Source organism: Microtus ochrogaster, chromosome 15 (genome assembly GCF_000317375.1).
Source record: "Microtus ochrogaster isolate Prairie Vole_2 chromosome 15, MicOch1.0, whole genome shotgun sequence".
Taxonomy (NCBI): domain Eukaryota; kingdom Metazoa; phylum Chordata; class Mammalia; order Rodentia; family Cricetidae; genus Microtus; species Microtus ochrogaster.
In genome coordinates this window covers 20,762,109-20,776,168 of record NC_022017.1, presented here as the reverse complement: position 1 = coordinate 20,776,168, position 14,060 = coordinate 20,762,109, and the positions used below count along the sequence as shown (strand labels likewise).

Below are 14,060 nucleotides of genomic sequence, written 5' to 3'. Positions count from 1 at the left end.
TTCTGTAGCCCCAACACCACTCCCTGGAGACTCCAGCTCTTACTGGAGATCTAGAATCTCCCTGGCCCTTTTGTTCTTGTCTCACCGAATTTATTTTTTGTCCTATTGTCCCCTGCACACAGGAGTCTCTCCTCCTACCACACCTCTCCTCCCTGGGGAATTGACCACTTGGTACATGGACCCATTACCTCCAGCTCATTCCCATAGCCCAACTCATCTTTTCCTCCTAGCCCATCTCCATTCTATTATGCCATCTAAAGACCTGTGGAAGTACTCTCCATAGAGATACCATAGCCATCTCACTAGCCTGGGATCCAGAAAGGGCATCAAATACCCACCCAATAAGACAAGAACAGCCATCAATGGCTAGAAACACCTCAGCACTAAAAACTACAGAAGCCTAGACTCCAGCACAAAAACATATACATGGACAGGCAAGACAATATGCCTCACAAGAACCCAGATACCCACACAATACATCCTGAGAAATGCAATATCGGTGAGGCACAAGACAAGGACTTCAAAGTAGCAATTATGATAGATCCAAAGACGTTAGCAAGTATATGAACTAACCCCTTAGTGAGGACCATGAAAACACAAAGAAATAGCTGAAGGAAATACTGAATGCAATTCAAGACATGATGGTTGAATTTAGCAAAGAAAAATAATCACTAAAAAAAACTCAAACTGAAATTAAACCTGAAAGTCATACAAATACCCCAGAAGTAGGCCGTGCCAACTATAAGACACAGAAGTGATAATCTCAGGTGTTAAAGACAGGATAGAATAAATGGCAGCCTCAGTCAAAAGAGTGTGAAATCTAAAAATATCCAGGCACAAACAATCTAGTAAATCCAAGGCATTAAGTAAAGACCAAGTCTAAGAATAATAAAAGTAATGAGAAGAAACCCAGGTCAAAGACATTTTCAACAAAAATCACAGGATAAAAATTTCCCAATTCATATAAGGAGATGACTATCGTGGTATAAAGAGCAGTCAGAACATCAAATAGACAGGACTAGAAAAGAAATTCCTCATGACACATAATAATAAAAACACTAATCATATAGAACAAAGAAAAGATATTTAAAATTGCAAAGGGAAAAGGCCAAGTAATATATAAAGGCAAGTCAACTAAGATAACAGTTGATATCGCAATGAAGACTCTGAAATCCAGAAGGATCTAGATGGATATTGTACAACCTCTGAGAGACAAAAATGTCAGCCCCGACTAGTAAATCTAACAAAACTATCAATCAGAATAGACTGAGAAAGATAAACATTGCAAAATAAAACCAGAGCAATGTTTATCTACCAATACAGCTCTACTGAAGGTACTACAAACAAAACTTCTTTGTGGAGATGTTAAATGCACTCAATATGATACAAGAAATAAATAATGTCAGAACAGTAAAACAAAAAAAGGGAGGAAACTCCATGAAAACAAAATAACAGGAATCAATAAACACTGCTCATTTAAAATACCAAATATTAATGATTTCAAATACTCAATAAAAAGCTACAAACTAACAGATTGAATTAAAAATCAGAATCTAGTTTTCTGTTACATCCAAAGAAGATAGCTCATCATCATGGATAGATATCACCTCAAGGTAAAAGGTTGGGAAAGGTATTCCAAGCTAACTAATCCAAGAAACAAGCAGGTGTAACTATTTTAATATTTAATAAAGTAGACTTAAAACCAAAACAAGTCAAAATAGATAGGGAAAGACACCCCATTCTCGTCAAATGAAAACCAACAAAGAGGATATTGCAGTCCTAAACATGTCTGCACCAAACACAGGGCACCCAGTTCATAAAAGGAACACTACTATAACTAAAACCACATATGGGCCCATACAAAATGGTAGTAGGTTACTTAAGATCCTACTCTTGATAACATTCAGGTCACCTAGACAGAAAATAAATAGAGAAAGGCTGGAAGAACATGATGTAATAAATCAAATAGACTTAGCAGATAATTATAGATCACTTCACTAAAACACAATAGAATTTACCTTCTTTTTAGCACTTCATGGAACTTTCTCCGAAACTGACCACATACTGAGAAATAAAGTGAGTCTCATGAGATGCAAGGAAATAAAAGTAATGTCCTGTATCCTATCTGACCACCACACGTTATAGCTGGATATCAACAGCAGAAACAACAAAACATCTCACAAATTCAGGGAAACTGAATACCTCACTACTGGATGAAAAATGGGTCAAAGTAAAGATCAAGAGGAAAATTTAAAACATTTTAGAATTGAAAACACAACATATCCAAACCTATGGGACATAGTTAAGGCAGTTCAAAGAGGAGTGTTCATAGCAACTAAGTGTCTATGTCAAAAAAAAAAAAATTGGGGAGATCTCATCATAGTAATTTAGCAGTGCACCTGAAAGCTCTAGAATAACAAGAAGAAATAACATCCCAATGAAGTAGATGACAACTTAGGGGCTAAAATCAATTAAATATAAACAAAACAAGCAAACAAACCAACAACAAAAATATAAGGAATCAATAAAGAGTTGGTTCTTTGAGAAAATCAAGAAAATTGTCAAACCATTAGTCAAATTAACTAAAAAACACAGAGAGAAGATTTAAGTTAGTAAAATTGGAGACGACAAGCAAGACATTACTTTACAGGAGACACTGAAGAAATCCAGAGAATCATGAGGATATTTTTAAAACTCTGTGTTCCACCTAATTGAAAAACCTAATAGAAACAGATGAATTTCTTGATATATACAACCTGCATTAGTCAATCGAGATCAAATAAACAATTTAAACACACCACATAACTGCTTGTGAAATAGAATCAGTTATTGATAGTTTCACAATGAAATCCCAGGGTCAGATGGATTGAGTGCAAAATTCTTCCAGACCACCTACGAAGATTTCACATGTAAATAGAAAAATTCTCAATACATATTGGCAAACCAAATCTAGGAACACATCAAAAAGATTATTTACAAAAAAAAAAAAAAAGATTATTTACCAGAGTGAAGTTGGCTAAATCCCAGAGATGCAGGGATGATTCAACATATGCAAATCATTATACATAGCTGCCACTTAAACAGACTTGAAAACGAAAACAAAATGGACAACAAATGTACAGGGCAAAAAAAAAAAAAACTTTTGAAAAAATCCAAGTCCCCTTCATAATAAAAGTCCTGAAAAGACTAGGGATACAAGCAGCATACCCCAACCTAATAAAGACAACTCATAGCAAGTCCACAGCCAACATCAACATAAAGCAATTCTTCTGAATTGAATAGAAGCAATTTGCCAAATCAGGAACAAGATAAGGATGTCCACTCTCTTCATGCATATTCAACATAGTACTTGAAGTCTTAGCTAGAATATAAAGACAACTGAAGGAGATTGAAGGGATGCAAACAGGAAAGGAAGAAGTCAAAGTATCTTTACTTGAAGATGATTTGATAGTATACATAAGTGACCCTAAAACTACACCAGGAAACTTCAATGGCTGGTAAAAACTTTCAGCAAAGAAATAGTGCCTTCCACAATTGTCTCAAAAAACCCCAATATTTTCAGATAATTCTAACCAAGCAAGTAAATGACATACATACATATACTTCTGTGTGTATATAAACAACAACAAAACAATTTATGATCTTAAAAAAATTTGAAGGAGTCATCAGAATATGAAAAGATACTCATGCTTAAGGATCAGTAAGATTAATATTGTGAAAACGTGAAAAAGGCCATCCTAGCAAAAGCAAATACTTGTTCAATGCAGTCTCCATTGAAATTCTAACAAAATTCTTCACAGAAATAGAAGGATGATTTAAAGCTTCATATGGAAACGCACACATTAAATAAATATGTATCCCAGGACAGCTAACACAATTCTGATTGATAAAAGTATTCTCAGAAGTATAGTAATTAAAAACAACATGCTGTTGGCATAAAAATAGATATGTTCATCAATGGAACTGAACGAAGATCCAGGCATAAATTCACAATCCTATAAATACCTGTTTTTTAAAATAATCTGTCAAAACTGAATGACTGAATGTAGAAGAAAGTCAAAAGATCCTTACTTATCACCCTACACAAAATTCAACTCCAAATGGATCAAAGATTTCAAAATAAGGATATATCGAATCTGATAGAAAAGACATGGGAAGTAGCCTTGAACTCATTAGCATGGAAGATTTTTTGAACAGGGCAATTTAATGGGACTTCATGAAGCTAAAAAACCTTCTGTATGACAAACAACACTATCATTCAAGCAAATTAGCAGGCTAGAAAATGGAAAAAGATCTTTACAAATTTTGTATCTGCTAGAGGCTTAATATCTAAAATACAAAAAGAACCACATAAACTGAATGCCAAGAAAACATATGAGCAAATTAAATATGGGGTGCAGAACTCAGCAGAGAGTTCTCAAAAGATGAAACACAGATGACTGAGCAGCATTTTAAATGTTAATCATTTCTCAGCTATCATGGAAACACAAAATAAAATTACTTTGAGATGTCATATTATCTTTTTCAGAATGGCCTGGATAACACAAACAAATGGCAGCTCTTGCTGGCTAGGATGTGGGGGAAGAGTGGCACTTATGTTCACTGTTCCTGGGCATGCAAACTTGTATAGCCACATGGGAATCAGTGTGGCAGTTACTCAGTAATCTGGAAAAAGATCTGCCTCAAGACCCAGCTATACTATCACTGGACAAATACACAAAAGATTTTATATCCAACTCAGAGATACTTGCTCATAAATGTTTATTGTTGCTTTCTGCATAATTCCAGTTCAGAAGCTCAAACAGTCTACATGTGCACCAACTGATACGTGGGCAATGACTGCATGTTATATTTATACAATGGAATGTTATTTAGCTATTAAAAATAAAATTATAAAATCTGTAGGCAAATGGATGGAGCCAGAAAATGTCATCCTGAGTGAAGTAAGACAGACTCAAAAAGAAAAATACTATCATGTTTTTTCTCTTCTGCAGATGTTAGCTTCTAAATCTTCAATATGTGTGCTACAATTCATATGACCATGAGGACAGGTACATATTAGGAGACAATGAGGGAAGAGATCTCCTATGGAGGGAGAAATAAAATACATCATTATTAAGAGACAAGCAAGAAACTGGAATGGGAGAATTTAGAAGGGGATTGAAGAGAGGAATAAGCGAGAAGAGAATATGGGAAGAAACAACTAACAGCAAAACCTACTTAAGGGGTCATATGGAAATCTGCTTCTGAAGAAATTTCTTAACATATATACATATGTGTGTGTGTTCACATATATATTCACATGAGCATGAAAGAAACATAAATAAATCACCAAATAATGGGAAAGAGAATGCCTAAACTCAACATCTTATGCCACCAAATAAAATATCCACTGCCAGGAATGAATTACATCTCATTGAGTTGCTGGCCAGTGGGGACCATGGAAACTCCCAAACATCACAGACTGTTGCCAAGGCTGTTGGTTGCTCTCCAGAACCGATGATAATGCCCTATTACCAAATATAAAATTTGAACATGGAGAAATTAAGCTGGCATCTGATTAGAGGCTTCACCCCTACTGACTAGCATTCATGATACTGAAATACACAATGCTGTGGGATTAACCAAGCACTCTCTGACTGGATTTAAGGCCCATTCATATAGAACCATCCCTAATACTGCCAGGGTAAACAAGAACCTGAGACAGGTTGGGCCATAACCCTAGGGGAAAACAAATACTATTGTTCTACTACAGGAACATAGGGACAAAATGACTCTCAGTGATATTCTGCTATACCCATAATTCGGTGCCTTGCTCAGCCATCATCAGAGCTACTCCCTCCTGCAGCAGATGGGAAATAACACAGAAAGAGACCCACAAGTGGACAGTGTTCAATTTGTACTCTCTTGTAAAGGAAAAATTAGACTTCTTCAGTGTAGTCCCTACTGGGTATACTAACTATACTAAAACCAGGCATTATGCCCAGCAGTGGATGGTCAACAAAAAAATGAAACCAGTGGTATTTTGTAGAATTTTTGTTTTTATCTCTTTGTTTGGGACAATTTTTGTCCTTATAGTCATTGCTTGTATATTTGGTTTCCAATGTTTTGGTTTTGTGGGTTTAGGTGTGTGTGTGTGTGTGTGTGTGTCTGTGTGTGTATGCACATGTATTTGAGTTCCTTGTTTTATTTGTTTATTTTTGTTTTTTAAAGAGAAAGAGAAAGAGAGAAAGGGCATGGAGTTTTCTATTTACATTAACCAAGAAATGGAAATGCCCTGAATGACCATCAGTTATGAATGGACAATGGGAATGCAGTATACTTACAAAATGAATTATTATTATTATTATTATTATTATTATTATTATTATTATTATTATTCCTTTTGGTTTTTTTGAGACAGGGTTTCTCAAAACCTGTAGATTTGGAGCCTGTCCTGGAACTAGCTCTCGTAGACCAGACTGGCCTCGAACTCACAGAGATCCACCTGCCTATGCTTCCCAAGTGCTGGGATTAAAGGCACGTGCCACCACTGCCCAGCTAAAACATGAAATATTATTCAGCTGCTAGGAAAAATGAAACTATTATATCTATAGGCAAATTGAGTGGAACTTAAAATATTCATTCTGAGTGAGGTAACAGACACCCAAAAAAGACAAATGTCATGTACTTTCTCTCATCTGAGGATGCTAACATTGACTCTTTAGATATATGTGCTTCATTTGCAATACCCATCCTGGTCAGGAAATTACTAAGAGACCATGAAGAGGACCTTTCAAGGGATGAGAACTGAATATGTTTTGAGGAGATGTAGCAGTAAATATTGGGACAGGAAGAGTTAATGGGGTGGAGGTAGTGGAGGGAATATGGAAGAGGATATCCAACCATGAAGATCTTTCATAACAGTTATACTTCAACATTCCTAAAATGTACAACATACACCTGTATAAAAAGACTTCAAATGAAATTGTCACACTAGACACAGTAGGCTCTATTATTATAACCATAGATTACTGCATGGCTCAAATCTCATGAGAAGCTCCTTTCTGAAGGACATGGAGACTAGCACAGAGACCATAAACGGTCAAGGTGCAGAGAATGAGCGATTACAGAGTTCTCAGCCCTCCAGGGAGCATCTATGCCATGCTCTTCCCCCCGCCCCAGGCTCAGGTATCAGTGTGGAAGACAGGACCAACATTCTAAGAGCCAGACGTGGTAGAAGACCACAAGGAAGCCGCTTTCCGGACACAGCAGGCCAGTTTCCGCGTGAACTCACAGTAGTGTGACAGCGTGCACAGGACTTAGTCAAGCTCAAGGCAAATAAAATCTCAGCTTAGAGATGGGGAATTGGCACAAAGTCTCAACCCTTTGCTGAGGAGTTCGAGCAACAATAGCTGTGGGGCCAGTGACAGCCATTGCGTTACGGTGTGACTACTGGAATGTCCAGCACCCTCCAGGGAATGGCCACATAACTGAAAGCATAAAGACAGCACAAACTGGACTGGATGCTTTTGGGGTTTGACTTTTGTTTTCTATTTTTAAAGTGGACACAGCACTGGATGTGTAAAGAAGAGGATGTGGATCAGGAAAACTTGGGGGACGGAGTGAATATGATATTGTATGGAATTCTCAAAAACCAGTAAAATGTTTTAAATACAAATAATTTTAAAGAAGAAAATATTTACTTACCCTGCAGCAATTTAGCTCCTCTGCCGTTAATATGATTGTGCCACACTTCCTGCCTGGGATTCCTCTACAACAATAAGGTCACAAATTAGCCCATTTAGATTTAAACAAATGTATGTTTATTTCATATAATCACATAAAGAGCCTACTACTATTACCGAGGTCTTCCCCTGCAGAGTGCATTCCTAGCTTCACCATTTAGCTTGTCCTCAGATCCACATTCATTCCCAAATTAAGGGAATCTCTTAACATCATGAACAATATGTCAGGCTTCTGACTGAGAATCTTCAGGTCCCTCCTCTTGTCTAACATACAAATAACATAATATAATACAGCAAAGCTTTTTCTCACAAACATCAGAAGACCCAGTTTCCAGCATCTCTCCCCCCATTCATCAAACAGTGATTGACTTGTCCATCTCTCCCCCCATTCATCAAACAGTGATTCACTTGTCCCTGTCTCCTTTGCCTGCTCATTCTCAGGTCAATACGTCACAGCTGGTCTGTTGCGACTCTTTTGCTTCAAGCTGCCTAGACCCTTCAGCGAAGTTCCATTTATTGGAATATCATTATCACTCTGTTATGTACTATTAAAGACTGAACCATAAGAATTAGCATATAATTATTCCAAAATTCTTTTAAGAAACAATTTTTATGCTTTTTCTTCCAAACTGTTAAGTTCTATAAAAGCAATATCGACATAAAGGTTTTGTCAACCCATAGTTTATATGTACCCAGTGCTCAATACACACAACCGAGGATAAAGTACATAAACTCAATTTAACAAAACAAAATATCTATCGAACTGTCTCTCTATAGTTCTTTATTTTATTTATGCTCGTATACTTTTAAAGGACACCGATAATATAGGTATACTATGCTAGGAATACATGGGATGTATTCACAGTTCCTGTTATGGTTTGGAGAAATGTTCCTCCAAAGTCCAGTGGCTATAGGTTTGATCCACACACTACTGGGAGGTGCTTTTAGAGCTGGGAGGTGGAAAGAGCAAAGGTCATTAAGAGTTCAAAAAGAATAGTGGGACCAGCATCTCTCGAGTCTCTCCTAGCTGGAGAGATACAGGTTGGAGGTGAAAGCTGCCTTGATACAACAACCCCACCTCCACTGTCTCTTGTTGCCAGAAGCCCAGAACCAAGATCTTAGACTGGAATCTCCAGAGCTGCATGCCAAAAGAAACCTTGTCTTTTTATAAAGTAATTGCATCAGCTATTTTGAGATGCAGCTGATCTACACAGTTCTCCGCCTGCAAGGAAAGAGAGAGGAATCCTTGCCAATCCTCCAGAAGGCATCACAGGGCTCTAATGGTGTGTTCTATGTCAAACCATACAGCCGAGATCCTTCTGTGCATCCTAAGAATGACACTGGTAGACTCAGCCAAAGCATGGTTTATGTATGCCCTGGAAAGCACAAGTCATTTCTCATAATCATGGTATATGTGCAACCAATTGGAGTCTTATTATCTTTATGGGGAAAATGCAAGGAAATGGGCAGTTAAAATCTCAGGACTTGTGAAAATATCAAAATAGGTTATATTCACTCTGAATCTGTGCCTTCTTCCTATTGGCCAAAGGGAGGGGGGAGAACTTAAGGAGTAGACCTCTCCAGCTTCTTCCAACAAAGGTATCTCAGTGCACAAGACTTAGAAGGATACCAGTCTCTCACTTGCGGGCCATGTCTTCTCACTGGCAGTGTTTCTAGTTACTGAAAACCTTGATGGCTCTCCTGCTATGACATAGGCACAGGCTCCTGCCCAGATCCTCCCTGGATGAGCCACGTTTATAGTTTGGCTCCAGCTGAGATAACTGAGTGACCTGGCAGTCACAGGCTGTAGCCCGGGAACCTTTGGCGTGGTGGGAAGTGGAGAGGAGGCACAACGGAAGGATGTTTTAACATTATGGTGAAATGTGCTCACGAGAGTCACAGCCCTGTGACTGGACACCAGGAGTCAGTGGTGGCTTTGAAATGTATTTTGCGATATTTGTATCACATGCTGAAGATTATTGAGAGGTGCGTGGCCATACCTTCCGTCTTCTTGCTCACACTTGCCTGATATTGAACCTTTACTTAGTATTGCCTATTCGAGCAGAATGAGTTTCTCGTCTCAACAAATCTGTTTAAAACAGTCTATTGCTTTTGTTTTCTTGTTTTTAAATGTGTTATTCAAAATTCCCCCATTCTTCATGTACTCCTAGAATTAAGGGTTACTTTCAGACAACTAACTTAAAATAGTAACACCCACTTCCAGCTAGCAAAATATGCTTTAGTTTCCTCATGCTTTTAAAATGAATTCCCATCAACATAAATCGTTAAAATAGCATTCACTGCTGATTAGCTCTGTAGATCAAACTCTCAGTGGGGTTGGGTAGGCACTCGGCCTACAGTTCCTCATAGCAGAAGCACCATGTCAGGCTAGCAGGCTGCACATTACCCTCAAGCCTGGCATGGCTGACCTCCATGACTGTGTATCTGTGATTTCATCTTCTGCCTTTATCACCTGCTCTCAAGGGTCTGTGTGATGACACTCAGTGTAGTCAGTTCATACCTTGTACTCAATAATGTATTGTGATTTTGACTTCCTATGCAGATGCCCCGCCCCCTCACCACATGTAAAGCAGCATCACTATGGATGTGATACCATACCAAAATAGTCACAGGAGACAAGATCCTCCATTCATATGATACATGTACTACACTCATGATAATAACACATATGTGTGTAGAGTATATGCATACTAAACAGTTACAGCACTCATGCTACAGCCATACTACAATTATTCTCCATATGTAGTTGATGGAGGAAGGTCATTGGTTAATTAAATAAAGAAGCTGCTTGCCCTGATAGGTTAAAACATAGGTGGGAGGAGTAAACAGAACAGAATGCTGGGAGGAAGAGGAAGTGAGGTCAGACTCGACAGCTCTCCTCTCGGGGGGCAGACGCCTCAGAGAGACACGATGCTCCACTCTTGCGGGCAGAGGCGAGAGCTCTGCTCTCTGAGGCACATGCGATGAAGCTCTGACCCAGGATGGATGTAGGCTAGAATCTTCCCGGTAAGCGCACCTTGGGGTGCAACCCAGATGATTAGAAATGGGCTAAATTAATATGTGAGAATTAGCCTAGAAGAGGCTAGATAGAAATGGGCCAAGCAGTGCTTAAAAGAATACAGTGTCCGTGTAATTATTTCGGGGTAAAGCTAGCCGGAGGCAGCTGGGGTGCTGGAGACTCAGCCCCGCTGCTCTATTACTACATATAGTATACACAAAGCTCTGGATATACAAAGGTCACAAGACAAAATTCTCCATCCTATACTGTACACTCTATGACTCCATAACTTGATTCACATGCATTTTATTATTGTTATTTATTGGTTTTTATTGAGCTCTACATCTTCTCTGCTCCCCTCCCCACTTCTCCCCTCCTCTTTATCCCTCTCCCAAGGTCCCCAAGCTCCCAATATACTTGGGAGATCTTGTCTTTTTCTACTTCCCATGTAGATTAGATCTATGTAATCTCTCTTAGTGTCCCCATTATTATTGTTATTTAAGCAGCTCATTTTAAACCAACTGACAGTTAACTTTTGCAAGCTACCTAATCACTTTGAAACTCAGAGTCTTCACTTGACAGCTCAAAGTAATTGTGTAATTTTAAATATCGTATGTCTACTAATAATGGTGCAGAATAGGCTGTACAGCTCAGTGGTAAGTGCTTGCCTCTCGTGTGCAAGGGCCTGAGTTCAAACCCCACTCAGTACTGTCAAACAATAAAAGCCAAACCAAATCAAAGCACAGGCCAAACATTCAATACATTATAGTTCTATTACAGAATTATTATTTTATTATTCTTATACTTTTGTTTTAATATGTATTATTTTAAATTGCCTGTTAATTCCAAATGTGGAATTAACGTAGGAAATGTTAAGTCCAGATAATGTAAGGCTGTGGTGGGAAACTCACTCTTCTTTTTAACTTTGGGCATGGCACTGAATTATCTACGGCCTCACCTCATCTGGTGAATATTTCCATTGTGAGGAAGATAGATAGACTCAACGGACATACATATAATGAAGTATCTTTCTGCAACAGAATGCTATGCACAGTGAATATGTGTAATGGATTTGTAAAGTAGCTATTAGATCCTAAAGTCTGCACTGCGCTGGAGTAGTTAGAGCGTGAGAAGCAATGCTAAGTGCTAAGGCCTAGTAGGAGAGAAAGCTTATTACAGAGTTATTCTCGCCGAGGCTAAGAATGAGTGAGAAGTGAAAAAGATATGCAGTGGAGGAGTATTGATGACAGAACGGTCAAACATGCTCATGCTAGTCACAGCCCTATGGTTAGACACCAGGGGTCAGTGGTGGTTCTGAGACCTAAAGATCCTGCAAGGGCTGTGAACTGATTAGAACTTCAGTGATTACAAAGCCTTTAGTTATTTCAAGCCTGGAGCCAAATTACCTCCAGCTCTCATCAGGTCCCTTTACAGCACTCCATTCCTTACCCACCTCAGAGTCTGACCTAACATCCTGATTATCAGATCAGATAAATCCTTTGGAAATGGACTCCCCCCAACCTTAAGGCTAAGGGTGTGTCATCAGATAACATTGGGGGCCTCTAACAGGTCTCCCTGCCTAGCTCTAACCTGCCTAGCTGATGCTCCCAACAATGTACTTCAAAAGGGCCTTGATAGTTTTCCATTTTTTTTTATTTTGAAACATTCTTATTTTACATACCAATCCCAATCCCCTCTCCCTCCCATCCTCCCACTCTTCTGCCTTCCCCTGGCCCTATCTCCCATTCACTCCTCAGAGAGGGTGAGGCCTCCCATGGGGAGTCAACAAGTCCATCACATCACAGGAGGCAGGAACAAGGCCCTTCCTTCTGTATCTTAGCTGAGCAAGGTATCCTTCCAAAAAGCCAGTTCATGCCATAGGGATAAATACTGGTTCCATTGCTAGTGGCCCCATGGACTGCCCATGCCACACAACTGTCCCCCACATTCAACAGGCCTAGTTCAGTCCTATGCAGGTTCCCCCACTGTCAGTTCAGAATTAATGAGCTCCTACTAGCTCAGGTCAGCTGTTTCCATGGGTTTCCCCATCATGGTTTTGACCCCTTTGCTCACATTATCGCTTCTCCCTCTTTACAACTGGACTTGAGGAACTCTACCCAGTACTTAAGTTAGCTGTGGATCTCTGAATCTGCTTCCATCAGTTGCTGGAGGAAGATTCTATGATGACAGGGTAGGCACCAATCCGATTACAGGAGAAGAGCAGTTCAGGCACTCTCTCCACTATTGCTTAGCTTCTTAGCTGGGATCATCTTTGTGAATTCCTGGGAATTTTCCTAGTGCCAGGGTTTCTCGTTAACCCCATAATGGTTCCTTCTATCAAAATATCTCTTTCCTTGTTCTCCCTCTCCTTCCCACAACTAGGCCTTCCAGATGGCTCATGTTCCCTCCCCCTCCTTTCTGCCCTTCCTTCTTTCCTTCCATCCTTCCCCTCCCCCCTGCACTCCCAATTTACTCAGGAGATCTTGTCTCTTTCTCCATCCTAGGGAGATCCATGTATGTCTCTCTTAGAGATTTTACAGCTTTGCTCTGTTATTATAAAAACTGTTACTGTGTTGGAACATGGAGTTTGGGGTATTGGGGTGACATAAATCTGTATTTCTGGACCACAATTATCCATACATGACTCCAGAATAAACTAGCTTATTCTGTTTGAGGTAAAGGTGTGATCTGATGTAGGTAAAATCTACTTGGATTTGCCCCAGGAATACACTATGGCCAGACTACATGCTGTAAGAACAGAGAAGATAACTGGATGAGACTCATGGTACCCCATGGAAGATGGAGCCAGGCGTAAAAGACAAACAGGTGTGAGATTCTAAGTAGACTGAAGATAAAAAGGTGGGGCAGAGTGAGTCACAGGCTTGGTAAACCTCACACTGTCATTTTGACCTTCTGCTGAGGCCCTGGAAGGGGTTGTGACATTCTAGACAGCTACCTCAGCCCTTTCCAGTCATGTGGCTGTGATTCCCTGGCTGTCAGATTACCAGGACAGTAAAAACCAAGAAGCCCATAGGAGTAAAACTCTCCAGGCTGGAGAGATGGTTCAGCAGTCAGAACACTTTCAGCACGAGCGTGAGAACCTGATTTCAAATGTCAGCACCCATGTAAAAAGCAGAGTTTGGCCTCTTGTCCCTGCTATAAAGATGGGAGGACTGCTGGTTTCCCACCGAACTCAAATTTCAGTAAGAGACCCTTTCTCAAGCGAATAAGGCAAAGATAGGATAAAACAGTGGACTTCCCTGGTCTCCAAATGTGCACACACACACATCTGTACCTGCAGACACTTGCACACT

General features: G+C 39.5%; 1 protein-coding gene across 1 annotated transcript in view; it reads right to left on the bottom strand.

Moving 5' to 3' along the window:
- Cpne8 (copine 8) overlaps nt 1-14,060 on the bottom strand; it is a 188,430-nt gene that overhangs the window by 90,705 nt on the left and 83,665 nt on the right. Inside the window, exon 7 of the mRNA XM_005354325.3 lies at nt 7,690-7,753. Coding sequence (XP_005354382.1) covers nt 7,690-7,753 — 64 coding nt within the window. The remainder of the gene's footprint in view (nt 1-7,689; nt 7,754-14,060) is intronic.